At 37.2% G+C, this 27,599-nt stretch overlaps 3 protein-coding genes across 4 annotated transcripts in view; all 3 read right to left on the minus strand.

The window, feature by feature from the left end:
• hivep3b (HIVEP zinc finger 3b) overlaps positions 1-5,748 on the minus strand; it is a 58,996-nt gene extending 53,248 nt beyond the window's left edge. For both annotated transcript variants that reach the window (XM_087779110.1, XM_087779108.1), the window contains exon 1: positions 5,515-5,748. The gene's annotated coding sequence lies outside the window, so the exon portion shown is untranslated. The remainder of the gene's footprint in view (positions 1-5,514) is intronic.
• A 6,026-nt stretch (positions 5,749-11,774) lies between these two features.
• serinc2l (serine incorporator 2, like) lies at positions 11,775-19,842 on the minus strand. Its single transcript, XM_087812378.1, has 10 exons — positions 19,718-19,842; positions 17,206-17,367; positions 16,942-17,129; positions 16,795-16,874; positions 16,581-16,718; positions 16,350-16,519; positions 15,462-15,552; positions 13,879-14,032; positions 13,583-13,792; positions 11,775-12,301 (listed from the first exon to the last, which is right to left on the minus strand). Exons 1-10 carry the CDS (start codon positions 19,754-19,756, stop codon positions 12,163-12,165), a joined length of 1,371 nt encoding a protein of 456 aa, XP_087668504.1. The 5' UTR covers positions 19,757-19,842; the 3' UTR covers positions 11,775-12,162.
• Positions 19,843-20,487: 645 nt separating this feature from the next.
• stmn1b (stathmin 1b) lies at positions 20,488-22,271 on the minus strand. Its single transcript, XM_087812379.1, has 5 exons — positions 22,203-22,271; positions 21,442-21,485; positions 21,056-21,219; positions 20,804-20,995; positions 20,488-20,744 (listed from the first exon to the last, which is right to left on the minus strand). The coding sequence occupies exons 2-5, from the start codon at positions 21,455-21,457 to the stop codon at positions 20,688-20,690; spliced, it is 429 nt and encodes a 142-aa protein (XP_087668505.1). The 5' UTR covers positions 21,458-21,485; positions 22,203-22,271; the 3' UTR covers positions 20,488-20,687.
• Positions 22,272-27,599: the final 5,328 nt, after the last annotated feature.

The following is a 27,599-nucleotide window of genomic DNA, read 5'->3' on the forward strand; positions in this document are numbered from 1 at the left end:
CAAGGAAGTCTGGGCCTCTTTACTTTAATGGCTGCCCCCCCGACACCAACTCACATAAGGCGAAGAAAATGTTTTGACACAGTTTTATTTTATTTTATTTTTATCCAAATATAGATACCTTCAAAATAAAGTGGTTGAAATTAGACAAGTAAACTAATGAATTAGATGAATAAATGTTAAAAAGTTTGAAAAAGTAGCTCCAAAATGTCTGGTGTCACTTTAATACCAACATTTTTATATTAAATTTAAAAGACTACGAATAAAACATGTTTAGAAAATATAATAAAAAAAATGTATTTTGGAATTATTGGAATTAGAATACCAAACTCATTTTATAAATATTAGATTTTTTTAAATTAAATTATGAAAAAAAAAAACACAAATTTAACCTTAAGATTTTCAAACTATTGAATTCAAATAATCAATAAAACATGTTTAACAATCAAAACAACACATTTTCAATTAAAGTATCTCAAAATTTCACATTTAAAGTGTTGAATTCAACCCTGAATACACTGAGGATCTACTTCCATACAAAACCACGACTGTGTCGGTAACAAGCGTGCGTTGGATGGTCGCTGTGAGAACCGGTCGAACCAGCAGCGATGACGACAACACGTCCAAACTTCAGTCATTATCTCGAACACGAGTCGAGCGTCTCTGCCAACGATCAAACGCACCGAAGGTGGCGAGCGTTCAACGCCTTCATCCTCATAAACCTTCAAACCAAAAAAAAAAATGGCAGTAATCCAGAACCGCCGACGATCAAACCCTTCTATGATGTCAGACTCTTGGAAGCGAGCGGGCCGACAGGGGTGGGACTCTCCTTGGGTGCCTGCTGACTTAGCACCTTCCCTTCAGCCCCGGCACCACAAGTGGTCCCGATCCAGACCAGAGTGGAGCACAAGGACGCCACTTTGTGCTGACTCGGGGAGAAGTAATTGCACGTTGGCCTCTGAACGGTCGTCCGGCTGAACCGACCGCGGCCGACACTTCTTTACTGCGCCTGCTTTTCTACCGAGACCCGGCGCTGCCCAGTGATTCTCACGCCGAACGTGTGCGTCGACACACTCTTGTGTCCACGATTGTTACGAGACGAGGGCGACGGTCCAGTGAAGAGGTGACCGGGGTTGAAGGAGAGGAGGAGATGAACCCTTGAGACCGTTAGCTGCTGAGAGTCATTGACTTTTTGGTACAATACCATTCAAGACCAGGACCTGGGGGACGGTCTTTTGGGACGGGTAGCTGCCCTTTATTTTAAACAGGGTAAGGAGTTCCAGCATTCACCGGGGATTCCCAGTAGAGCTGCTACTTTTCCGAGTCAGGAATGAGTTGGTTTTGGTTATTAAAGTAGAGTTGGTTTTGGTGGTTTTTGGTGATTAAAGATGACTTTCAATGGGGGCGTTTTGCCTTCCAGGTGGGAAGAGACCAGGACCAGGATCAAGTGATTTCAACTCCACTTCGTCCAGCGACGATCTCAACTTTCTCCCAGTAAAAGTTGGTGTATACGTGACCGGAGAAGACGACGTCTTTTGGCGCTAAACCACTACACAGTTCCTACTCACGAGTCAACTCTACTCTATTGTGATTCCACCGGGGCGTGATACCTACTCGTGTCGGACACGGCTCGCATAACGCTACGAAACTATGGAGGGAAATGATGTCGTTAACAGACACATAAAGGTCTGGACCCTGTCTAGGGACCACGGAACGACTTTTCAGTCTTGCATACCAAACTACTCCACGCAGTTTTTACTTTTAAATGGCGGGTTTGTTTATTGTGTTTGTCTTCATTCATGACGTCACTCGCTGTAGTTGAGTTAGGGTTGAGTAAGGGTTAGGATTACGGTTGGGGTTCGGGCCGGAGTTGTGGTTAGGGCGGTGGTTGGTGTTGGGGTTAGGGTTAGGGTTGAGGGTTGAGGGTTGAGGGTTGAGGGTTTAGGGTTTAGGGTTTAGGGTTCAGGGTTCAGGGTTTAGGGTTTAGGGTTCAGGGTTAAGGGTTCAGGGTTCAGGGTTCAGGGTTTAGGGTTCAGGGTTCAGGGTTCAGGGTTCAGGGTTAAGGGTTCAGGGTTAAGGGTTCAGGGTTCAGGGTTCAGGGTTCAGGGTTTAGGGTTTAGGGTTCAGGGTTCAGGGTTTAGGGTTCAGGGTTAAGGGTTAAGGGTTCAGGGGTTAGGGTTTAGGGTTCAGGGTTCCGGGTTCAGGGTTTAGGGTTAATGACATATTTGTGGTGCTAGCTTAAATGTTGGCTTGGATGTACATAAGCAGGGAAAGTCCAGTAGCGTCGAGTAGGCCTCGGAAAAGCCGGTGGAAAATGGCCATTTGTATCCTTGGTGAAGATGACGCCCCCTCAGCCCAATGGAGAGAGTTATAAACGTATAAAAGATACTAGGGTTGGACCAGTTGAACATTCCTTTAACACTTCAAGACACTTCCCAAGTTGAGTCTTTGAACAAGTTATCTGGTCTTGAGAAACACCTTCACACAGGATTTAAAATTGAAACCAAAAAGTAGGTTGTCAGCTCAGGACTGGTCTAACGATAGGTGAAAGTCAAAATGGCGGAAAAGCGAAGTAGAATTGGAAGAAAAAAACAAAAGAATGAAGCTGACGCCCTCATCTGTGGGTCCTTATGGTTAAATCTGGGTTCTTATCGGTTACTGTCGCCGTGGTTTCGATCTAAACAACGTGACCCGCGGTCGCCAGAGACTTGAGCTGCACCTCCAGCTGCTCTGTCACCTTCCATCCATCATGATTAGCTTCTGCAGCGCGACCATGAAGTCACCTCCGACATGACCTTAACTTCCAGGCATGTAACACAGCGACCTTGGAAAGTGTCGTTCTTCACACTTTTACTCATTATACTACGGTATACTACGGTGTGTATTAGCAAGAATCTGGCATAAGATACGTAACACGATACAGGGTCAACGACACAATATATAGTGATACTGTAGTAACAAGTATATATGTGTAGTATTGTATAGTACTTGACTCTGGTGTTGTGATAGTGTAGTAACAAGGATATATGTGTAGTATTGTCCAGTACTTGACTCTGGTGTTCTGATAGTGTAGTAACAAGTATACATGTGTAGTATTGTTCAGTACTTGACTCTGGTGTTCTGATAGTGTAGTAACAAGGATATATGTGTAGTATTGTCCAGTACTTGACTCTGGTGTTCTGATAGTGTAGTAACAAGGATATATGTGTAGTATTGTCCAGTACTTGACTGTGGTGTTCTGATAGTGTAGTAACAAGTATATATGTGTAGTATTGTCCAGTACTTGACTCTGGTGTTGTGATAGTGTAGTAACAAGTATATATGTGTAGTATTGTATAGTACTTGACTCTGGTGTTCTGATAGTGTAGTAACAAGTATATATGTGTAGTATTGTCCAGTACTTGACTCTTGTGTTCTGATAGTGTAGTAACAAGGATATATGTGTAGTATTGTCCAGTACTTGACTCTGGTGTTGTGATAGTGTAGTAACAAGGATATATTTGTAGTATTGTCCAGTACTTGACTCTGGTGTTGTGATAGTGTAGTAACAAGGATATATTTGTAGTATTGTCCAGTACTTGACTCTGGTGTTGTAGTATTTATAGACCACATGACTCTTGACGAAGTCGTAACTGCTTTCATTTGTTTTCAAACCAAAATATGTCCAAACATCAACTTTAAAAGCTGCTGGAGTCACTGTATCCTCTCGTCCTCAGTCATCGTCAAGATCTCACATTGTTCCTTATTGTTTTTTTAGCTGCCAGCGACGTAAGGACTGGTGCCATCTAGTGGCCAAAGGTTTAATTGCAACACAAACATGAAAAAACGCAGGGAGATTTTGCATGTTAATTGTAGTTCTTTTTTCAATTACTTTATATAACAGACATTTTATTGAAATATAAACCATTAAAGACCCATGATAAAGAATAAAATATGGTTTGAAAGACAAAATAAATAAATAATATGGATAAAGTACCATGAAAGAAATATCCCTATATTTAAGTGAATTGATATTTTCTCACATTTCACCTCGAACTTAGTTCAAATTACCAAAAAAAAAAAAGTAGAATTAAAAAACAACAGTGCAAGAAGATAATAGATAATACGAAAGAAATACATGTTTTAAAAAGATTTGGGAAAGAAACTATAATAAACTATGATCAAATATTTAGAAAAGATAAGGCCATTTTTTTTTATTTAACAAATTATGAAAATAATCCAAAATAAATTTAAGCAAAAGCCTAAAAAAAACCCTTACAGTGAAATACATGTTGAGGTGAACAAACGCTACAACAAGAGAGAAACAAATAATTTAAATAAATACTGAATACTATCAGCGACAAGATCAGACCTGGACAGCCGATACTTCTCTGGGTTCTTCAGCTGAACGGAACCAGCCGAGGGAACTCTTTTTGGTTATTTATGGTACCCCTCATGAGGTCAAAGGTCATGTAGAAACGAGTCTATTAAGAATTTATTATACTAGTCTCTGAATATGAATATAGGGTTTTTGTTTAAAGACTGTTATTGCCGCTCAAAAAGATGTAACGCTTATGTTATCTCAGGGGATAAAACAAGTACATTTGTTTTCAGGGCCTGCGGGTCACATTGACCCCTGAGATAAGACAAGGGTTAAGTTAATATAAAACGGCAAATGCTTTATAAAATGGATTTTCAAAATAAAAAAGAAGTATCAGAAACTGTGTAATGCAAGTGAACACATACACACAGATGTTCTTTAAGGTGTTTAAAGTACTGAATAAAATAATTAAATATATATAAATAAATTCAAATGAGATAAAGGAAATACAATAAAATTAAATGGGAGACTTTTTAAATAATAATAATATTACATCATATTTATATAAAACTTTTTTGGACGTACCTACATGCTTTAAAAATTACAAAGGAAATGACGTTAAATAAATAGTTCATAAATTAACTAAGAAATTAAATAAAATAACAACAGACAGGTAAATAAAATACTATAGTATAATAGCTCTATATATATATAAATTACTTACTTCTTGTATCATATTTACCCTGATTTTACTCCGTTACAAGAGCATTTGTATATACAAATGTGGCCCCTGAGAAGGATTTAATCTGAGGACCTGAAGGAGCCACATGTGTCTCTCAACCTTGGATCCAACAAAACCCTCAACGGTTCCTCTGCTGGACTCACCTGAGTCAACCTGCAGGTATTTTCTCCCGTGAACTGAGCGTGACCCACATGAGCGAGAGAAAACAATGATGTCATCCGGTAAAAACGCCACAGTAGTAGAAGAAGAAGAAGAAGAAACAGAAGAAGAAGAAGAAGAAAGTCCTCCTCACAGGCCTGAACCTCCAACAGTGTCCATCTGTCACTCACAGGCACAATAGGTGAGGATGCGCTGTCACTCACTCTTGGCAGCAATTAAATGTAAAATAAAAGACACCGAGACGCTCGCGTTCAAACCCGCCTCGAGATGTTGGAGAAGATCCTGGAGCAGCAGGAGAAACGAGGAGAAACGTTACCGTAGAGCTGGAGCTGCTGCTTCACTGACGGGAGCCTCAAGTCCGCATTTCCTGGATCGTGACGGGCTTCCGTCGGCGGCGAGGGCTTCACGTAAAAACCGGAGGGTCAACAAAAAAGAATGTCTCCGGTGTTGACGGCGGTGTCTCGCGTCACAACAACACAACAACACAACAACATTCACGCCAAACACACACACGGACACGGCGGCTCCGCACCCGCGCGGCAGGTCCGCTGGGCCACGCCCCCTTTCCGCCACTCCGCCAGTAGGGCCGCCCGGCCCCGCCCACTGCTCATCAATATGCATGAGGTGACGACGGCGCTTCCTGTTTTACAGTAGGAGCTGGGGAGCGTCACGTGACGTTAGCATGCACTAGCTAGGGTTTAGGGTTAGCAATTTATTTTTGGTTAGCATTTTTGATTGTAGAATATTATTTATTCAGTCTTTTGTAGTTATTGGTCTATAATTGTATTTATTGAAAGTTATTTATCTATATAACACACTATACACTATATATACACTATAACACAAATAATCCAAAAAAGTATTTACATGTACTGTATAAATATAAGAATATTTTAAAACTAGCTTCTTCAAGGTTAGCAAAAAGAGTTTTACTTATTATTTTTATTTATTCATTCTTTTGTAGTTATTCGTTTATAATTGTATTTATTGAAAGTGATGTATCTATATAACACACTATAAATAATCCAAAACAGTATTTACATGTATAAATATAAGAATATTTTAAAACTAGCTTCTTCAAGGTTGGCAAAATATTTATGATTAGCATTTTTTATTGTAGAATATTATTTATTCAGTCTTTTGTAGCTGTTCATTTACAATTGTATTTATTGAAAGTTATTTATCTATATAACACACTATACACTATATATACACTATAACACAAATAATCCAAAAAAGTATTTACATGTACTGTATAAATATAAGAATATTTTAAAACTAGCTTCTTCAAGGTTAGCAAAATATTTATGGTTAGCATTTTTTATTGTAGAGTTTTACTTATTATTTTTATTTATTCATTCTTTTGTAGTTATTCGTTTATAATTGTATTTATTGAAAGTGATGTATCTATATAACACACTATAAATAATCCAAAACAGTATTTATATGTATAAATATAAGAATATTTTAAAACTAGCTTCTTCAAGGTTGGCAAAATATTTATGATTAGCATTTTTTATTGTAGAATATTATTTATTCAGTCTTTTGTAGCTGTTCATTTACAATTGTATTTATTGCAAGTTATTAATCTATATAACACACTATAACGACTCCAAAACAGTATTTACATGTATAAATATATGAATATTTTAAAACTAGCTTCTTCAAGGTTAGCAATTTATTTATGGTTAGCCTTTTTGATTGTATACTGTTATTTACTATTTTTTATTTATTAATTATTTTGTAGTTATTCATTTATAATTGTATTTATTGAAAATAATTTAATTATTTTACACACTGTAAAGAATCCAAAACAGTATTTTCATATATTAATATAAGCATATTTTAAAATTAGCTTCTTCAAGGTTATCAACTCATTTATCATCTTCGACTGTAGAATTTTATTCATAAACGTCTGTGTACTTGTTGTTTTTTTAAATGGTATTTACTGATAGTTATATACTTATTTCTCACACTATGGAAAAATCCAAAACAAATATACATCAGTACTAGCATATAGAGATATAAGTATCTTTTAAACAAGCTACTTTAAGGTTAGCAATTTCTAGGATAATTATGGTTAGCATTTTTAGCTGCAGTGTTCTATTTATTAATTATTTAGCACCTGTGTATTTTACAATTATATAGTGGTTTAGTAGTAAAATAAACATAGTAATAATATTAATAATAATAACTTTCAAGTAATACAATGAAGAAAAAAAAAAGGTGTGTTTATTCAAAGTTATTTATTCTTTCTACACACTATAAAGAATCCAAAACATAGTTGTGAAAAGTGAGTAGAAAAGAAAACAATTATTATTAATTGTCAGTTATTTTGCATTTTAGTACTTTTTTTTTTAACTGTAAAGATTTTGTACTTAATCATCATATTTCAAAAATATATATTTAATGATTATTATTTTCTTCATCGTTCATCATTGTTAATTGTATAACATATGGTGTAGTAAAACACAGTACTTTGATAATAACAAATCTTGTGGTATCTCTTGTCTCTGGGTCAAGGTCAATGCCCAGCGGGCCTCTGGGTCACTATGACCCTGAGATAACATGAGGGTTAACTTTATGTTGTTAAATAAATACTAATGAATGTGTTTTTGTGAGAAATTTTCATTCGCATTTTTTTTTCGTTTTAAACCATAGGTTTTTTTCTGTAGCCATTAACACAACCTTTTAACATTACAACATAATAATCTTTCTTATGATAGTATTTATTAAGTTTAGTAAGTATAATTTTTTATTGTTTGAATCTTTTCTTTTTTTTACTTGTAAATACAATTTATGGGCTTTATTATGGTTTTTCCAAAATATACATCTTTAATATTTTCAACACACATTTATCACAAGTATTTTTTGTATAACAACATCATCATTGGTAGAATTTGAAAACATCTTTAGTGATCATTTTTCTTTTGGTTTAATTTAGCGAAATTTTTGTATATCTTTTATATGTATACTACAAATATATACTTGTTACTACAGTATCAATATATATCGTATTGTTGCTCCTGTGTATTTGATTCATTCGTTTTTGGTAGGAAATGCTATTTTATATCATTTTCATATATTTTCTTTAGATTGATTTCATCATTCGTTTTCTGTAGCCATTAGCACAGACATGAATTCTTTTTTTTTTTTTTTGGTAAGATTCTTAAGAGAGTTCTATCCTTGATGAATCCTTCCAGCCCGGACCAGGAACATGTGTCGACTCGTACGTAGAGATCTAGATCTGCAGGTCCGAGGGTCTCGCAATACAGGACCTGGATCTCATGACTCATGGAGAACTTCCTGCTTCACGTTCCAGACTCTCTCTCTCTCCCCCTCTCCCTTTCTCTCTCTCTCTCTCTCTCTCTCTCTCTCTCTCTCCCTCTCCCTCCCTCTCTCTCTCTCTCTGTGGGTTCATCCTCAGCCACCTCTCTGACTGGAAGTGCAGGTCCAGGGGGGGCCTAATCAGGTTCTCACCAGTGAGTTCCAGGTCCATTAAATTACGGGCCTCGATCCTATGAGCTGATTGGGTTTGAGCTGGAAAACTTGCTGGAGACATGAGGACCTAATGAGGAGGAAGACTTGTTAGACGGGAAGTTGGGGAAAAAAAACAACCTCCACTGGTTTATTTGGTTTGCAGGGTGATGCATGTGTGTGTGTGTGAGTGTGTGTGTGTGTGTGTGTGTGTGTGTGTTGTGCGCATGTGCGCGGCGGCACAGCAGCAGCTAATGCTCTTATATAAGGCCGGCGTCTGCCGAGGGACGAGAGCCAGGACGACTTACATAAGAGTCATATTGTAGCAGCTCTCGCTCCACGACGAGTCCCCTTCACTCCTCCGTCGTCTCTCGCTCCGTCTCTCGCTCCGTCTATCACTTGCTTTTCTCGCCAGTCTCTCCTCCCTTTTCGTCGCCTCGGAAGGTTGTTTTTTTTTTTAGGAAGAGAAAGAGTTTCATAGAAGAGAGAATGTAGCTTTTTTTTTTTAATTAACGGAAAAAGTTTATCGTGTAATCATGGAAGTAACTTTTACAAAAACTTTTGTTCCTGGACTATAACATGAGACTGAACCGTTATAAAAACATGGATTAGCTTTAGCATGCTACCATTCTAAAGCTACCATGCTAAAGCTAATTTTAAACCTTTTTTTTAAATTAACGAAAAAGTGTTTCGTGTAAACATGGAAGTAACGTTTTACAAAAACTTTTGTTCCTGGACTATAACATGAGACTGAACCGTTATAAAAAACATGGATTAGCTTTAGCATGCTACCATTCTAAAGCTACCATGCTAAAGCTAATTTTAAACCTTTTTTTTAAATTAACGAAAAAGTGTTTCGTGTAATCATGGAAGTAACGTTTTACAAAAACTTTTGTTCCTGGACTATAACATGAGACTGAACCGTTATGAAAACATGGATTAGCTTTAGCATGCTACCATTCTAAAGCTACCATGCTAAAGCTAATTTTAAACCTTTTTTTTAAATTAACGAAAAAGTGTTTTGTGTAAACATGGAAGTAACGTTTTACAAAAACTTTTGTTCCAGGACTTTATAACAAGACTAAACCTTTATAAAGGCATGGATTAGCTTTAGCATGCTACCATGCTAAAGCTAATTTTAAACCTTTTTTTAAATAATAGAAAAACATTTTACAAAAAAGTTTGTTCCAGGACTTTCACAGGAGACTGAACCGTTATAAATGCATGGATAAGTTTTAGCATGCTAAAGCTACCATGCTAAAGCTACCATGCTAAAGCTACCGTGGTAAAGCTACTATGCTGAAGCTAATTTTAAACCTTTTTATAAATGAACAAAAAAGAGGATTGTGTAAACATGGAGGTAACTTTTACAACATCTTTTGTTCCAGGACTTTAACAGGTGACTCTACTGTTATAAAGGCATTGATTAGTTTTAGCATGCTAACATGCTAAAGCTACCATGCTAAAGCAAATTTTAAACCTTTTTTAAATTAATGAAAAAATGTATTGTGTACACATGGAAGTAACTTTTACACCAACTTTTGTTTCAGGACTTTAACACAAGACTGAACCGTTATAAAGGCATGGATTATTTAAAGCATGCTAACATGCTAAAGCTACCATGCTAAAGCTAATTTCAAACCTTTTTTTTAACTAGTTTGACATTATTGTTTTTAAAACATTCTTAAGAAGAAAGCATTTTAAAACTTAAAGATAAATATTTCATTCTTTATTTAGGATTTAAAATAAAAAAAACGTTAAAGAAAATATAGAAAATGTGTTTTTGTATTTAGCAGAAAAGGGGGGGATTATGACACTCTGACCGGGGAACACCTCAGAATTCCCTCCCGAGAAGATCAGGAAGATAAAACATGGATGTTCATTTGCGAATCTAATCCCACAATTCAATAGATTGTTGATAATCTGAGAGAAAAAGAGCGGAGCAGATTAAGGTCAGGGATAACGAGCGATCGTTCAATCTGACGTGAAACGTCCCGGATGTTGGAGCACGAGTCGCTAAGAGCTTTAATCCAATAATCATCGTCACAAAACCACAACACAGGAAGTGATTTGTGACACGATGAGAGTCGATAATCTGACCTGGGATTGAGTTCATGGAGACATGACAACAGTTTGGTTTCTGCATCATCTTCTTTTTTCACTCAACGCAAAGTTTTTAATACATTTACGTTTTCTGAGCAGAAAATACGCTATTTTCTGTTTTTTTTGTTCTTTTTTTTTAATCACACACATTTGAAAGAACTTTATTGAAAAAACTGAAGTTTTATCTTAACTATTTGATTTTTTTATCTAAAAAAAAGTGTCACTTAATACCTGAATACATACATAAATAAATATAACAAATATTAAATTAACTTTACTCAAGGTTAAATTAAAGAAGCAAAAAGAAAAAAAAAAGGTGCAAAATAACTTTATTGAAATTTGAAATAAACACAAAGCTAGATTTAAATAAAAACTTTATAAAAAAAGACATTTATTTAAATTAAACATGTATTGTCTAACTTCAAGTTATTAGTCTGACAACCACTTTAACTAGTAATGTTGCTTTATAGTGTATTTATATTTATATTCTGTCTTTTCTTTGTGTATTTTTAAGAGTTTTGAGTAAATGTTTTATTATTTCCAGCCAGTTGTGATTATTGTGACATACTGTGTGACATACTGGGACAAAAAAGAAAGTACACAAATAAGAACAAATAAAATAAAAGTTCCTCAAGTGCAAATGACTTAAGGCAGCAAAAGGAAAAACAACTTAATTTAAATGTTAAATAAACACAAAGTTTGGTCTAGATTGAAGTTCTTAGTCGAAGTATTTTGGAGAAAATATTCTACTGGCTTTTTGTAATGACTTCATGTTTTTCTTGTTTATTAAAAAAAAAAAAAACTCTTATGTTCAAGTTATTTATCCAAAACCACTTTCATTTAAAATGTTACTTTATATGACTTTCTTTGTGTTTTTTTAATGATAACAAAATTATTTTTTGTAGCATTTTAAATGTTAAAATAGTTTTTTACTTTTTTACTCCAACTTTTTACATAAAAAATAACAAATTAGATTAAAAGACTCAAAAGAAAAGCTCCTTTAAAAACAACTTTATTAAAACAAGATTAACAATCAACAGCACTAGTATTAATGATTGACAGGATGAATGTAGAAAGAGGCACTTTATAGTCATGATTGACAGATACAAAAAAAATAAAACCAGATGAGGGAGGGGTGGTGGAGGGGAGGACCTGCTGTGATGTCATCAAAATGGTTCTGGTGGTGGCCACATGCGGCGGAAGGGAAACCCCGGCCGTGGGTCGGTGGGCGTGTGACCCCTTATCTCCTGGACACAGTCCTGAGGCTCCACGAGAGGTTCCCCTTCCAGCCTGAGCAACACGTCTAATCAGCAGGTCCCAGGGCCGTGTTTTGACGGCTCTTGAAAAAGTCACGTGAGTCGAAGCGAAGCGAAGCGAGAGACCTTCAGTTGAAGTCTCGGTCCGAGCAGACCACGGGGGCCACGAGGGTCCACAGGTAGAGGGCCAGACCGAGCCAGCTGGAGCTGATCTTCACCCACACGGACGGCATCGTGCTCTCCATCACCTGCCTGCTGGCGTCCGGCCTGTGGCACAGAGTTTGTGTGACGTCATCACTCAAGTCATTAAAAAACATAACCTGGCTTGTGGGCCCTCTAGTGGCCGGACTCGGCTTCACACCAGAGACGTGAAACAAGCATATAATACACAGGTGTATTATACGGTAAGCACCTGGTGTATTACACGGTAAACACTTGGTGTATTACACGGTAAACACTTGGTGTATTACACGGTAAACACTTGGTGTATTACACGGTAAACACAGGTGTATTACACGGTAAACACAGGTGTATTACACGGTAAACACAGGGTGTATTACACGGTAAACACAGGGTGTATTATACGGTAAACACCTGGTGTATTATACGGTAAACACCTGGTGTATTATACGGTAAACACTTGGTGTATTATACGGTAAACACCTGGTGTATTATACGGTAAACACCGGGTGTATTATACGGTAAACACCTGGTGTATTATACGGTAAACACCGGGTGTATTATACGGTAAACACCGGGTGTATTACACGGTAAACACCGGGTGTATTATACGGTAAACACCGGGTGTATTATACGGTAAACACCGGGTGTATTACACGGTAAACACTGGGTGTATTATACGGTAAACACCTGGTGTTTTATACGATAAACACCGGGTGTATTATACAGTAAACACCGGGTGTATTATACAGTAAACACCGGGTGTATTATACGGTAAACACCGGGTGTATTATACGGTAAACACCGGGTGTATTATACGGTAAACACCGGGTGTATTATACAGTAAACACCGGGTGTATTATACGGTAAACACCTGGTGTATTATACGATAAACACCGAGTGTATTATACGGTAAACACCGGGTGTATTATACGGTAAACACCTGGTGTATTATACGATAAACACCGGGTGTATTATACGGTAAACACCTGGTGTATTATACAGTAAACACCGGGTGTATTATACGGTAAACACCTGGTGTATTATACGATAAACACCGGGTGTATTATACGGTAAACACCGGGTGTATTATACGGTAAACTAAAATAAAATAATCACTTTCCATTTCCAAAAACACAACTTGTGTTTTTACACCTCATTCCTCTCCCTCTCTTCTCACACCCTCTCCGTGAACTCATCCGTAAAGCTGCTGATGTAATGATCCATGACAGACTTCCAGTGGGTGTTAGATAAGATAAATATTCCAGCAGTTAAACCCGCAGCATAAATCCTCGACTAATAAACCCTTCGGACCCGCTGGAGAGGTTCGGCCGCTGCAGTGCATCATGGGAGTGGAGGTGAACTTACTGGTACCAGTTGGTGAGCGTCATCATGATGTACAGAGACGCCAGGCACAGGTGGAAGTGGAAGAAGGAGTAGCTGTAGTTGACGCCGTCCTCCTCGTTGTCCACCGCCCGGCGCACGCCGTCCTCGCCCACCTCGCCCTCGCCGCCCAGACCCTCGCCCTCCTCCGTCTGCATCAGCTTGTTCACCTGGGTGTTGCTGGACGAGCGGATGCTGCGGGAGAGAAGACGGACGGGATTAGACAACATGGACCCACGACGGGTCAGGAGCTGGAGAGACGGCGGCGGCGGAGGAGGAACCTGGCGTAGAGGGTGCAGAAGAGGAAGATGACCAGACCCACGATGCTCTGGGCGTCCCACCACTGCAGCTGCCCGGGCGTGGTGTCGCCCGAGGGTGAAGGGGTGGTGGTGACGTTGGACACGATGCTCAGCAGGCTCGGGTTACACTTGCGGTCTGGAACCAAGAAGCAACTTTCTTTTGAGCATATTTATTTCATGTATTGATATAAAGTATTTAGGTTTTTTAAATTCCCAATGTATTGATCATTTTTGTGTTGCAATTAAACTTCTGGCCACTAGTTGTCAGCAGTCATTACTAGCCGCGGCTAAAGGAACAATGAAATCCAGTGAGATCTCGGTGGTGGCTGAGGACGAGAGGATACAGTGACTCCAGCAGTTTTTAAAGCTGATGTTTGGACATATTTTGGTTTGAAAACAAATGAAATCAGTAACGACTTTGTCACGAGTCATGTGGTCTGTAAATACTACAACACCAGAGTCAAGTACTGGACAATACTACACATATATACTTGTTACTACACTATCACAACACCAGAGTCAAGTACTGGACAATACTACACATATATACTTGTTACTACACTATCACAACACTAGAGTCAAGTACTGGACAATACTACACATATATACTTGCTACTACACTATCACAACACCAGAGTCAAGTACTGGACAATACTACACACATATCATTGTTACTACACTATCACAACACTAGAGTCAAGTACTGGACAATACTACACATATATACTTGTTACTACACTATCACAACACTAGAGTCAAATACTTGACAATACTACACACATATCCTTGTTACTACACTATCACAACACCAGAGTCAAGTACTGGACAATACTACACATATATACTTGTTACCACACTATCACGACACCAGAGTCAAGTACTTGACAATACTACACATATATCCTTGTTACTAAACTATCACGATATATTGTATCGTTGCACTTGTATCGTGATATGTAAAGTATCAACAGTTTCTTGACAATACAAACCCGCAATTCTGAATAATTCTCAACTGTTGCACGACGACGACCTGCTGCCCCATAGAGGCAGAAACCTTAACAGAACCAGTCTTGTGGTGGGTGGTCACTTATTTAACTCCTCAGACTCAAAAAATCATGACAATTTAAATATCCACTTAGCCAAAGGAAAGGAGTTATCTTATTGAGTTTTGTTTTTGATTGTTTAAGCGCTTTGTGACCCTGGTCTGGAAAAGCACTCTACAAATATAATTTTCTTACTTACGAGCGGAGAGATTTGTTTATGCTACACTGCCCCATAGTGGTTAAAAGAAAGTACTGCACTCACTTTTGACCATTACATTGTTTTTAACTTAACGTAAGATGCAATTTATCTCCAAAGCAACAGAAATATTGACACAATATACATGTTTTTTTATCCATTTCAAAAGTTATGAGGCAGTAAAAATGACGGCTCACCTGCAGCCAAAGTTAACACCGACCAACTATCGTTTACACTCGGCTGAGCCGTGAGACGTTGAGTAAATATTATTGTCAGACTCGAGTTCTGACCTTAACAAGAAAGTGGTGATGAGAGAAAGTATTTACCTGGATTGTTTGTCATGGCGGACCAGGTGACGTACATGGTGTAGAGGGTGATGAGGGAAGCCTGGAGCAGACCCGACTGTGGCTGGGCCTCCTGCAATGGAGAGGAGAAGATGGAGAAGATGACAAGATGTTGGAGAAGATGAAGGAAAGGAGGAGTTTAAGGAGATAAGAGGAAGGAGAAGAAGATGTAAAAAAAATGAAGTAGATGAGAAGAAGTTGGAGAAGACGAAGATTAAGGAGAAGTAAAATATCAAGCAGACAAGAAGATGTTGGAGAAAAGAGAAAAGAGAAGATTAAAGAAAAAAGGAGAGGAAGGAGATGGGAAGAGAATATGAAGTACAAGAAAGAAGTAGAAGACAAAGGAGAAGAGAAAGGAAAAGGAGAATAGGGGATTAATTATACAAGAAGGGGAATAAAGTAAAAGAGAAAAGAAGATGATGGAGAAGATGAAAAATAAGTTTAGGAGAAAAAGCAAGACGAAGGGACGATGAGAAGAAGGGATGAGAAAAAACACGATCAACAAGACCAAGTAAAAGATGGGGGGGAAAAGGAAAGACGAAGGAGATGAGAAGACGAATGGAAATACGCAGAAAAAGAAGATGATGAAACAGACAGGAAGATGTTGAAGAAGGTGAAGATGAATGAGAAGAGAAGCAGGAATTGATGGAAAAGAGGAGGAGAAGATGATGGAATAGAGGAGAGGATGAAGTAGAAGATGATGGAAAAGAGAAGGAAAGGATGAAGTAGAAGAGAAGGAAAAGATGATGGAAAAGAGAAGGATGAAGAAAAGAGAAGGATGAAGTATAAGAGGAGGAGAAGATGTAGAAAAGAGAAGGATGAAGTATAAGGAGGATAATAATAAACATGCGTTCAAACACTGGTCTGCACCTGGACTTTAGGCGTGATGGCCACGACAGAGACGATGATGCAGAAGATCAGGTTCAGGCTGATGAACACCTTGTGCGCGACGCAGTCGTCCGGCTGAGTGTAGTAGACGTAGAACAGCACGACGGCGGTGAACGCCAGAGCGTAGTGGATCACGGTGAAGGACAGCAGACCTGCGAGCCGAGACTTGAGCAAACGAGAAGGTTCCACCCACAGGTGTGTGTGACCTCGTACCTGCGTACCAACACTTGGAGCCGCTTTCTTCAGCGTTCTCCAGCCACAGCTTGTTCCAGGAGTGGGCGAAGTCGATGAGGAGGATGAGCTGGATGATGATGAAGATGAAGGAGCCCACCACGCCGAAGTAATGCCAGACTGCAAGAAGGTGGGAGCCTCCGTTAGCTAACGTGCTAACTCCAAACAGAACATTGGTTTTTCGTCTCAACGGTACCGGTGTTGAAGGTGCCGTCCGGGATGAAGAAGGCTCCGACGGTGATGCCGACCAGGATGAGGAATTTGAAAAACCAAAACCTGAGGAGAAGAAGCCGCCGAGAATGAAACCGGGAACGCGAGTTTGTGGTCGGTGGACGTGGTTTACCCGTTCTGGATGGCGGCGCGAGGGTCTTTGCTGCTGCGGACGCGGATCATGATGACGGAGAACAGGAAGAAGAAGCAGGTCATGGCGAAGCACATTCGGTAGACGGACTTGTAGCCCACGAGGATGTCGCAGTCCACCTGGTTCTCCACCCCCGGTATGGACGTTCCTCCCTGACAGAAGCCGGGGATCTGAGAAGCATGAAGGACATGAAGGACGTGAAGGTCTCTCCTCGAAAACTCCTGGTCGACAGTAAAATATAGTCACTTTGCGAAGTTGAGTCTCCATGCCCGGGAGGATCATGATGACCGAGACGAACGTGCCCATCAGCAGGAAGAAGGAGAAGACCAGCCGGGTGACGGTGGAGTTGTTGGAGGACGGACAGCAGCCGCAGAGAAGACATGGAGCCGAGCCGCAGAGACAGGAGGCCTGCGGAGACCAGAGGGACGATCCATCAGATGCTGAGGTCTCAGTTGACATTTATTCAATTAAACCAAATCCTTGTTCATCATCAGATGGATCTAAGAACTAGCATTAATATTCCACCTACAGATAAGAGAAGATCGGTCGGAAATTAGGAGACGTTCGCCGTCTATTTTAGATTAAATATTACTGTAAGAACGAGGATATATTTGTAGTATTGTTCCAGTACGTTTGCTTGGACTCTGCTTTCTACTGTTTTGAAACCAAAATATGCATCCTCTCGTCCTCAGTCATCAACGGAATCCGACTGGATTTCATCGTTTCTTCAGCTGCGGAGGAAGAACTGTCGCACTTTCAAACAGAAGGCACTTATTTGTACTGCACCTTACATATTATTGTGTTTTTGCTTTATTTGTATGTTGATGTATGATGTAAACTGTCTGCATCTTTGTTGAGGACTACAGATGGAAAGTAGCATTGCGCTAAATCTGGTGCAGCATCTTTTTAATGTAACTGCACATAGTCCTTTTAAATAAATAAACTAAACTAGTGACTGCTGCCATCTAGCGGCTGGATGTTAAATTGCAACCAAAAATTGAACAGCATTTATATATATATATATATATATATATATACACACATGTTACTAACACATAAAATAGGATTTGCAAGCCAAAAACATAATTGATTCAGTAATATCGTAATACAAAACAATATAGTGATATAATCACCATTTTGATATTTTCTAATAACCCTGATTTCAGACATTTATATGACCCGAAACTTTTTTTCCACCGAGTCTAAATTAATAGGGAGAAACACAGATTCGCAGGAGAAAATTAAATTGTGGAAAAAAACTTCAAAGAAAGTTGACAAACATTTAGCTAATACTCTTATGTACTTAAAAGATACAAGATCACTGACTAAAAACTTTCAGACTTTCCGATAGAGTCCGAAGTCAAATTCCTGAAAACAATTTTCATTTTCAGCCTTCAATTTGTAAAAAGCCACTAGATTCTCAAACGGCGCAGAAAGATTAAAAGCCGTAATACAATGAGAATGTACATAACACCATAAAAATAACATACATTTAAACGTGTCTGCTATACATGTGCAGAAGGTCTGATTTTCTTTCATTGTATTTGAAAACGTGCAGAAGATCTTAAATCCTTCAAAAGTGTGGTGATGGAAATCGAGAAAAAAATGTTGATTATTAAAAATTACAATGAGAACATGAACTTCGTGATTCAATATTATAACTTATAACGACAAGGTTAATTTTCTGAACTTGTGTTTCTCGACAAGCAAAGAAAAGTTTAGCTGAGACATGGAAGGTAACACCGGACCAAGCCTTGCTCGACGGCTGCGATATGATGACTCTGGAGTCTGAAGGGAAAGGATCAGTCACGAAGTCTGGAGGAAATAGATCTGCTGTAAATTAACAACTCGGAAGAAAGTGACGTACGAATTTTTAATGGGGGCAATAAGACAAGATTTAATTCTTATTCTAATTGTTGCTGATTTGCTTTGTTTCCCTTGAATATGGAAGATACACCTATAATTATTCAAGAAAATTCAACATGTTTAAGAAATAATGCAAGAAGTAATTTTATATTTTATCATTATAATTGATTATTACTTAACTTAAAATGTATACTTTTATCAGCAAAGCTGCATTTGACTGAAGATATAAAAAAACTTGACTTGAATGTGCAATGATCCCGTTTTACTTCTCAATATCAAAATACTTTGATTCAATGAAAGAAAAATATGGTATACAAATGAATGAGTTTATTTTAGTATTATTTATTTAGAAATATAGATTATTATTACAATAAAACTACAAGAAAAAAAAATCACCTTAGAAGTTTTATTGTCTCAAAATATTGCCTCGTGATTCTTTTGGTCACATGACAAATCAGGAAAAACAAACTAAATCCACAGATCGAATTTCAGCGACACCGCCCTGTGTAATTCAATATAAGGAGAGAAATAAACACGCACTGTCACATGAAATATAGGTCATTGTTGTATAATAAAGGGTGTTTGTCTGATAATAAACACTTGACCTCATTTAACGCTTTATGACATCGACGGCCTACTTTAGCGCTTCCTTGTTTGCTAAGCTAACTTCCTTAGCGTCAACTATGCATTATATTCCATTTTAACTGAGAATTTACTACTTTTAGTGTAATAATAAAGTAAACATCGAGGTTGAAGAGCTAATGTCAGTTTTAAACAGTCAGTGTTCGCTCGTATGTCGGATGACAAGAGCTTAACGTCGTTTCATATTCGATTAAAAAACAGTTAAAAACACACGGACCCGCTACAGAACCGGGTCAAAGAAGGTACTTACGCAGCTGGCCAGAGAACACAAGGCCATACAAGCTCCCATGATGACACTCGAAACGGTTCCGATCAGAGACTAGTTGACGCAGTGGTTGTTCTTTTTCCGTCGAACCCTGGAAATATAAACACACGGTTCTTCTTCTACGAGCTAAGAGGTTCGGTGGCGCTACACTACTCCCAAGTGGCCAAAAGGAAGTACTGCACCCACTTTTAGCCGAAAGCTAATTTATACAAACATGGTTATTTAAATAAAATTAACTCGCAATGTTTGACTTAAAAATAAATGGGTGCAACATGTTTTCTTTAATTCCACAACGTTGTGAGGCAGTTAAAAACGTTCACCTCAGAATTGGAGCCAAAAGCTAATATATAACTAGCTATATAATTTTAAATGAGCTCAAAACAAAAAAAAAAGTTAACTTACGTTATGTTACCATGTAAAGTCAAGCTTAAATCACGGTATTCATTCATAATCCTTACGCTTAGTTCCTTTAACTTCACTTAAAACCGCTTTAGCTCAACCTTTATAGCCATCAAATGGTTCAGGTGTGAAACTGCTGTCCTTGACCTTGTACAGGAAGTGATGCATTAAAGATTAATTGGCTTTAAATCAAAGACTTTTTATAAATTGGTTCCGAGCATAGTTTTTAGTTTATAGTTCTGCAAAAATGAAGTTGTAAAAACAGGGCCTTTTCTTGACAGGGTCACGAGGGTGTTTAGTTTCAAAGTAAACTACTAGTTAAACCATTTAAAAGTGAATCAACTTTGGAAACGCAATGAAAAAAGTAGAATTTATTGGAAGAACAAGTCATGCGTGCAGTATATCAAACATGTACGAAACATCTTGAAAAGCAGTTCAAGCCACCTAAGCTTTTTTTTTTTTAAACTACAAAAATATATTTCAGCTGCCAACTAGAAATGTAACCACAGAAAACAGTAAATGATGGGATAGTCCCCGATTAATGGCCAGAATACTATTAATCTTCAGTTTTTTTGGCCTCCTTATTCTTCTTCACCTCCTCGAACCGTTCTTCCTGCAAGAAAACAAACAGTTAATGTTTCCCCAACGGTTTCACACGGTTAAAAACTTTACCTTCTTCTTGATCTTCTCCTCGAAGGCGGCCTTCTTGGCTTCCAGTTTCTCCTTGTTGACCTCCATCTTGTGGTTGAGTTTCTCTTGTGCCATCTTGCTGAAGTTGCAGTTTTCCTCCAAGGCCTTCTGCGCCACTTCCTTCATGTGCTCGCGCTTCTGCGCGAACTGCTTGAGGGTCTCGGCTTCCATGCTCTGACGGAAACAAGTGGTCAAAACCTCCCCGTCACGACAACGTGGCGTCCGCAGACATACCTTCCGTCTCTCTTCGGCGGCCTCCAGCTTCCTCTTGATCTCATCCAGAGACACGTCCTTCTTCATGGGAGACATGGGGAACTTTGGCTCGGGGGAAGACGGGTCCAGGATCACCTCGAAAGCTTGACCAGATTCACTCTTGTACAGCTCCTTCACTTGCATGACTACCACGGAAACAAAGCTGAAACGTTAGCGACAGAATCCGACGCAGGTTAGTTTTAATTAAATAATAGCGACGATAATTAGATTAATCGACTTCAGCGGCGGTTAAAGTGGCCCCCGGGGGTCCCGATTTGTCACAGGTCAGAGCAGAACAATTGCCGACGACACAGTGCTAATCCATAAAACATTTTTTTACAAGACAATTCTTTCAAACGTGCACAGACCTTCACGAACTTCCATCTTGAATGAAAAGCTGCGACTCTTGTTCCTGCAGAGACAAGAGTAAAAACTATAGATATACACGAGTTGCTTGGGAAATGAATCACACAAAAGAAAACAAAAAAACTTTCAAGAGCTGCTCAGTGAGGACCAGAAAATATTTAGACAAGGAATGGATCAACCATGCGGCTAAAGCTTGTCTCAACAAAACATTAGATCCTGAAAGGTTTCCTGAAGTTGTAGATCAAGTCGAGTTCTGGCGGTTTTTGCTTCAGGCAATAAAACCATGACATGTTTTTTTGTTTGTTGCAAAATCTGTGAATGAACTTTAAAAAAAAAAGAAAAAAGAAGTGATTGAGTTAAATGAATTCAAATTCGATTTAAATGCATTAAAAAGATTATGTAATTAAAAACTATAAAAAACAAACAGTTTAAGAGGCAGAAGACAATTAGGTTAATGAGAAGGCGGGTGAAAGTGTGGTCGTTACACAACAAAATACATTTTATTTTCACTATTAAAGTATTAACAGCGTGATTTATGTAATTTATTAACCGCAACAAAGGCTTTTAAGATTTATTGCACATTTATTTGTGTACATTTATCAAAGTTAGACCAGCATGCTGTGCGTCAACAAAGAGAAGAGTTGCCTTCACAGACGCTCAGAAGTCTTTGGAGACTCGCCAGACATTTGATCAAAGTCCAACATTAAAGTTGACCTTCCATTGTGTTCGAGCTGCAGTGTTCGCACGCGTCTATTGTTCTCACCGTCAAGTGTGCTGCAGGTCTCCCGGGTTCTTCTCCACTAACGAACTCTGCAGCTTCGCGCGAGAAAACCCACGGGGCCGCAAACGTCACACGCGTCCAGCGCCACGGTTGGTCGACGCCAGCCAATCAGAGCGCGTTGTTGACTCAGCGCGGGCTACAGGATCTAATGGAGGGAGGATTGTTGTTGTTGTTGAAATGTATCAATAAAGTTGATTCAAACCAGTTTTAATGTATCAATAAAGTTGATTCAAACCAGTTTTAATGTATCAATAAAGTTGATTCAAACCAGTTTAAATGTATCAATAAAGTTGATTCAAACCAGTTTTAATGTATCAATAAAGTTGATTCAAACCAGTTTAAATGTATCAATAAAGTTGATTCAAACCAGTTTTAATGTATCAATAAAGTTGATTCAAACCAGTTTTAATGTATCAATAAAGTTGATTCAAACCAGTTTAAATGTATCAATAAAGTTGATTCAAACCAGTTTTAATGTATCAATAAAGTTGATTCAAACCAGCAGTTTTCTTTTATCTCAATGTTTTCCTACAAACCATGTCTATATATATATATATATATATATATATATATATATATATATATATATATGACATATATGTTGTTTTTTATTATTATTTTTTATTATTATTTAATCATGATCTTTATTATTATTAAAACTTAGTTCTTGTTTTTTATTATTATTGTTTTCAACACGTGTAGTGTATTTCCCAATATGTGTATGAAGGACGATAAATGACTTATGAATAAATAAATGTATAAATGTGTAAATACGTAACAAGATGTATAAATACGTAACACAAAGTATACATGTATAAATACATGTATAGATGAATATCAATATAATGTATTAATGACAAAATGTGTATTTATACGTAAAATAGCACCATTCTTTGACAAAAATTAAATCAGAAGTCATTTATTTATTGTGACATATTGATATTTATCCAAACATTTATTTATACATTTTGCTACGTATTTATAAATTTTCTTACGTATTTAAACATTTTCTCAAGTATTTATACATAAGTAATTTATCGTCCTTCATAATGTTCTGCTGTAACTAATAAAATGTCAATCAGTCAATCACCTCGATGCCGACATCTAGTGGTAGATAAGCAGAGTGACATGTTACATTCGAACAATTAGAAAGTAAAACTTTACTCTAAATAATTCCAGACTTTCAAAGAAGAATCTCAAGCAACAGAGAATTGTTTTAATCCTTATGCAACCAGTTTTCTCGTTTTTATTCATTTACTCTCGTCGAAGAACTTGAACAAAATTCAGATTATATTGTATATTCTTATATATTGTATTGTATATTTTATTTGTTTTGTATTATATTGCAAGGACATTTTCAGTGTTTAGATATATATATATATATACTGTATATATATCTATCTATCTATCTATCTATAGATAGATAGATAGACAGACAGACAGACAGACAGACAGACAGACAGACAGACAGACAGACAGACAGACAGATGGACGGATGGATGGATGGATGGATGGATGGATGGATGGATGGATGGATGGATGGATGGATGGATGGATGGATGGATGAATGGAGGGATGGATGGATGGATGGATGGATGAATGGAGGGATGGATGGAGGGATGGATGGATGGATGGATGAATGGAGGGATGGATGGAGGGATGGATGGATGGATGGATGGATGGATGGATGGATGGATGGAGGGATGGATGGATGGATGGATGAATGGAGGGATGGATGGAGGGATGGATGGATGAATGGAGGGATGGATGGATGGATGGATGGATGGATGGATGGATGGATGGATGGAGGGATGGATGGATGGATGGATGGATGGATGGATGGATGGAGGGATGGATGGATGAATGGAGGGATGGATGGAGGGATGGATGGATGGATGGATGGATGAATGGAGGGATTGATGGATGGATGGATGGATGAATGGAGGGATGGATGGATGGATGGATGAATGGAGGGATGGATGGATGGATGGATGGATGGATGGATGGATGGATGGATGGATGGATGGATGGATGGATGGATGGATTGATGGATGGATGGATGGATGGATGGAGACAAATACAATCTTGAAAGAAAACCTGTTGGAGTTTGGGAAAGACTTGAGACTGGGGCAGAGGTTCACCTTCCAGCAGGACAACGACCCTGAACATAAAGCCAGGAGGACCAGTCAAAGTCCAGACCTAAATCCCATCCAGAATCTGTGGCAAGATCTGATTTTCTCCATCTAATCTGACTGAGCTTGAGTTGTTTTGCGAAGAAGAATGGACACAAATCTCAGTCTCTTGAAGTCAGAGCTGGTCGAGACAAACGCCAAAAGACTTGCAGCTGTAATTCCAGGTGGTTCCACAAAGTATTGACTCAGGGGGGCTGAATACTTCGAATAGTTTTTATTTGAATGAAGGATTTAAAATCATCTATAATTTTCTTTGTCCTTCACAATTGTGTGACACTTTGTGTTGGTCTTAAATTCTAATAAGATTTGTTTGTGGCGTGTAATGTGACAAAATGTGGAAAAAATTTGAGGGGTATCAATACTTTTGCAAGCCACTGTGTACTGGAATATATTTACGATGCTCTTTCCAAGTCCATTAACCTTCTGCAGCACGTTGACAGACACAAACATTGTCTCACGTCCATGTTTCTATCAGCGTCTCTGATTGACAGGTCGGGGTCGCAGGAATCAATTCAGTTGATGTATTGAGAGGCGGGACTCGACCTGGACCGGGTTCAAGGCTCCATCCTTGACGTATGGCCATAAAATCATGCATATTTCTGGCCTGTGGGAGGAAACCAGAGACCCTTCAGGAAATCCTTTACCTGTCACGCTGCCTGAGCCTTTGAAAAGTTACCTTTTATTTATTTATTCCATCAATTCATATCATCTCAGTCTTGATCGACTGTTAAATTCTTCACAAGACACAATTGAAAACACGTCCAACATGCCTTTTTTTTTTTTTTTTTACTATAACAAACGTCTTCATTCTCGGGAGAAAACAACGCAGGCTTTGTTGGAAGGAAACTGCTGCACTGCTGTGTCCTGCAGTGTCTCTGCATGTCAAAGAGGACAAAGACTGGCTTCAGTCCAACAACCTTTTCTCAGCCCGAAGCAGTTCTTGTGTTATTATTGAATTCTTCCCTGTTTACTTTAAGACCCGAGCAAAGTGTGGCCCTTTCACTGTGTTTATGTGGCTCCTGTGAGGTCAAAGATTGTGTAGAAACTCATTTATTTTGTATTTACTTCTATTATTTATCACTTATCTCTAAATATTGTATTGTATGGAAATTATTTATTTGGACTTTTGTCATTTTTCTTGTGTGTTTATTGCCCTTTAAAGGAATTCAAATGAAAATACAAATTTGTAAGAAAAGTGATTTATATAAGAAAAAAATCACATTAAAGAGAAATTTGGATTTTGGAAATTTACTTATAGTTAATGTCTGTTAAAATCTTCAGTAAATGTTGTGTTTGTGAAAAAATGTACTCTTTTACATTTATGAAGTCATATATTTTACAAATAAAACAATTAAAGTCAAGTTCTCCTTGTTGCTTTATTTTTTAATGACCCTCACAACAAGCACTGTTTGAAAAGTTTAACCAATAAAGTAAATAAACTCAATTACATTCAACACGTCACAATTAAAACGATAAAAATGTGCTGAAACTCACAGTAACACAATCACAAGTCACATAAACATATTTAAATAAAAAAATACAAATGAATAACATTAAAGAGAACGATATTGACGATATAAATATAGTATTGTTGTGCTAAAATCTTAAACGTTAAAGTTGCTTTTTAGGAAAGGTTTTACTCTTTTATCTTTGTAACAAAACAGGAGTCAATAATTGCTGTATTGCAGTGTCTAATTGGAAAAAAAAATCAATAAAGTTCTACCTAACCTAACATAGCCTAATTCAGATTCAATTGTCCATGCTAATGCAAGAAAATAACTCATTTATAACTGTATTTATTTGTTAACATTAGTTTTGTGCTTATTACTTATTGTGCTACTACCATGCTACTGTGATTAAGAACGTTGTACACACTAGGTCTATAATGTATTTAGCATTGGCTCTATTTTGAAATGTAAAACTATCATTTGATCAGATTTCTTCAATTTTTTGGGGGTTGATCTGTTATTGACGTGTCAAGTCAGTACAAATACAACTATTAAAATGTAGTGAAAATGAAATGTTGACATAATATAAATCTATTCTTGATAATCATCATTAATATTTAGATTTAAATGAGACCTGGGCAAAGAGATGAAAAAAATAAAATAAAATACAACAAAAATATTAGCATATAAAGCTGGATTTTATGCCTTATTTGATTGTTTTCGCTCCTTTAGTTTTGCTTTGAAAGCATATAAATAAATAAATAAAGACTATAACATTGAAGAGAAAGAGATTAGCTACTTAAATATTTAATAAATTGGTTGCTTTTGGTAAACTAAACTAAAAACTAACGTAAATAAATGACTTGTTTATTTCAGAAATAATACAACAAAAAGTTGCTGAAAAAAAAGGATAATTAAACTTAAATTCATTCGAGGTCACACATTTCACAAATAAACTAATTGAAATGTGCTGAAACTCACAGTTAGTATTTTCTATAATTAATTACCAGTGAATGAATATTTTAAATAAAAATAATTTAGGAAGAAAAAGCTTTTAAATGAGATTTTAAAAAATCTATAAAATACAATAAAAATATTAGCATGTTAAGACGGATTTTATGCCTTATTTGAATGTTTTTTCTCTTATAGTTTTGCTTTGAAAGCATATACATAAATAAATAAAGACTATAACATTGAAGAGAAAGAGATTGGCTACTTAAATATTTAATAAATTGGTTGCTTTTGGTAAAATAAACTAAAAACCAACGTAAATAAACGACTTGTTTATTTCAGAAATAATAAGACAAAAAGTTGCTGAAAAAAAAGGATAATTAAACTTAAATTCATTCGAGGTCACAAATTTCACAAATAAACTAATTGAAATGTGCTGAAACTCACAGTTAGTATTTTTATAATTTAATACCAGTGAATGAATATTGTAAATAAAAATAATTTAGGAAGAAAAAGCTTTTAAATGAGATTTTAAAAAATCTATAAAATACAATAAAAATATTAGCATATAAAGCTGGATTTTATGCCTTATTTGAATGTTTTCGCTCCTTTAGTTTTGCTTTGAAAGCATATAAATAAATAAATGAAGACAATAACATTGAAGAGAAAGGGATTGGCAACTTAAATATTTAATAAATTGGCTGCTTTTGGTAAAATAAACTTAAAACTAACGTAAATAAACGAATTGATTATTTCAGAAATAAAAAGAAAAGTTGCTGATAATAAAA

The sequence above is a fragment of the Callionymus lyra genome, chromosome 17 (genome assembly GCF_982586985.1).
Source record: "Callionymus lyra chromosome 17, fCalLyr1.hap1.1, whole genome shotgun sequence".
Classification (NCBI taxonomy): domain Eukaryota; kingdom Metazoa; phylum Chordata; class Actinopteri; order Syngnathiformes; family Callionymidae; genus Callionymus; species Callionymus lyra.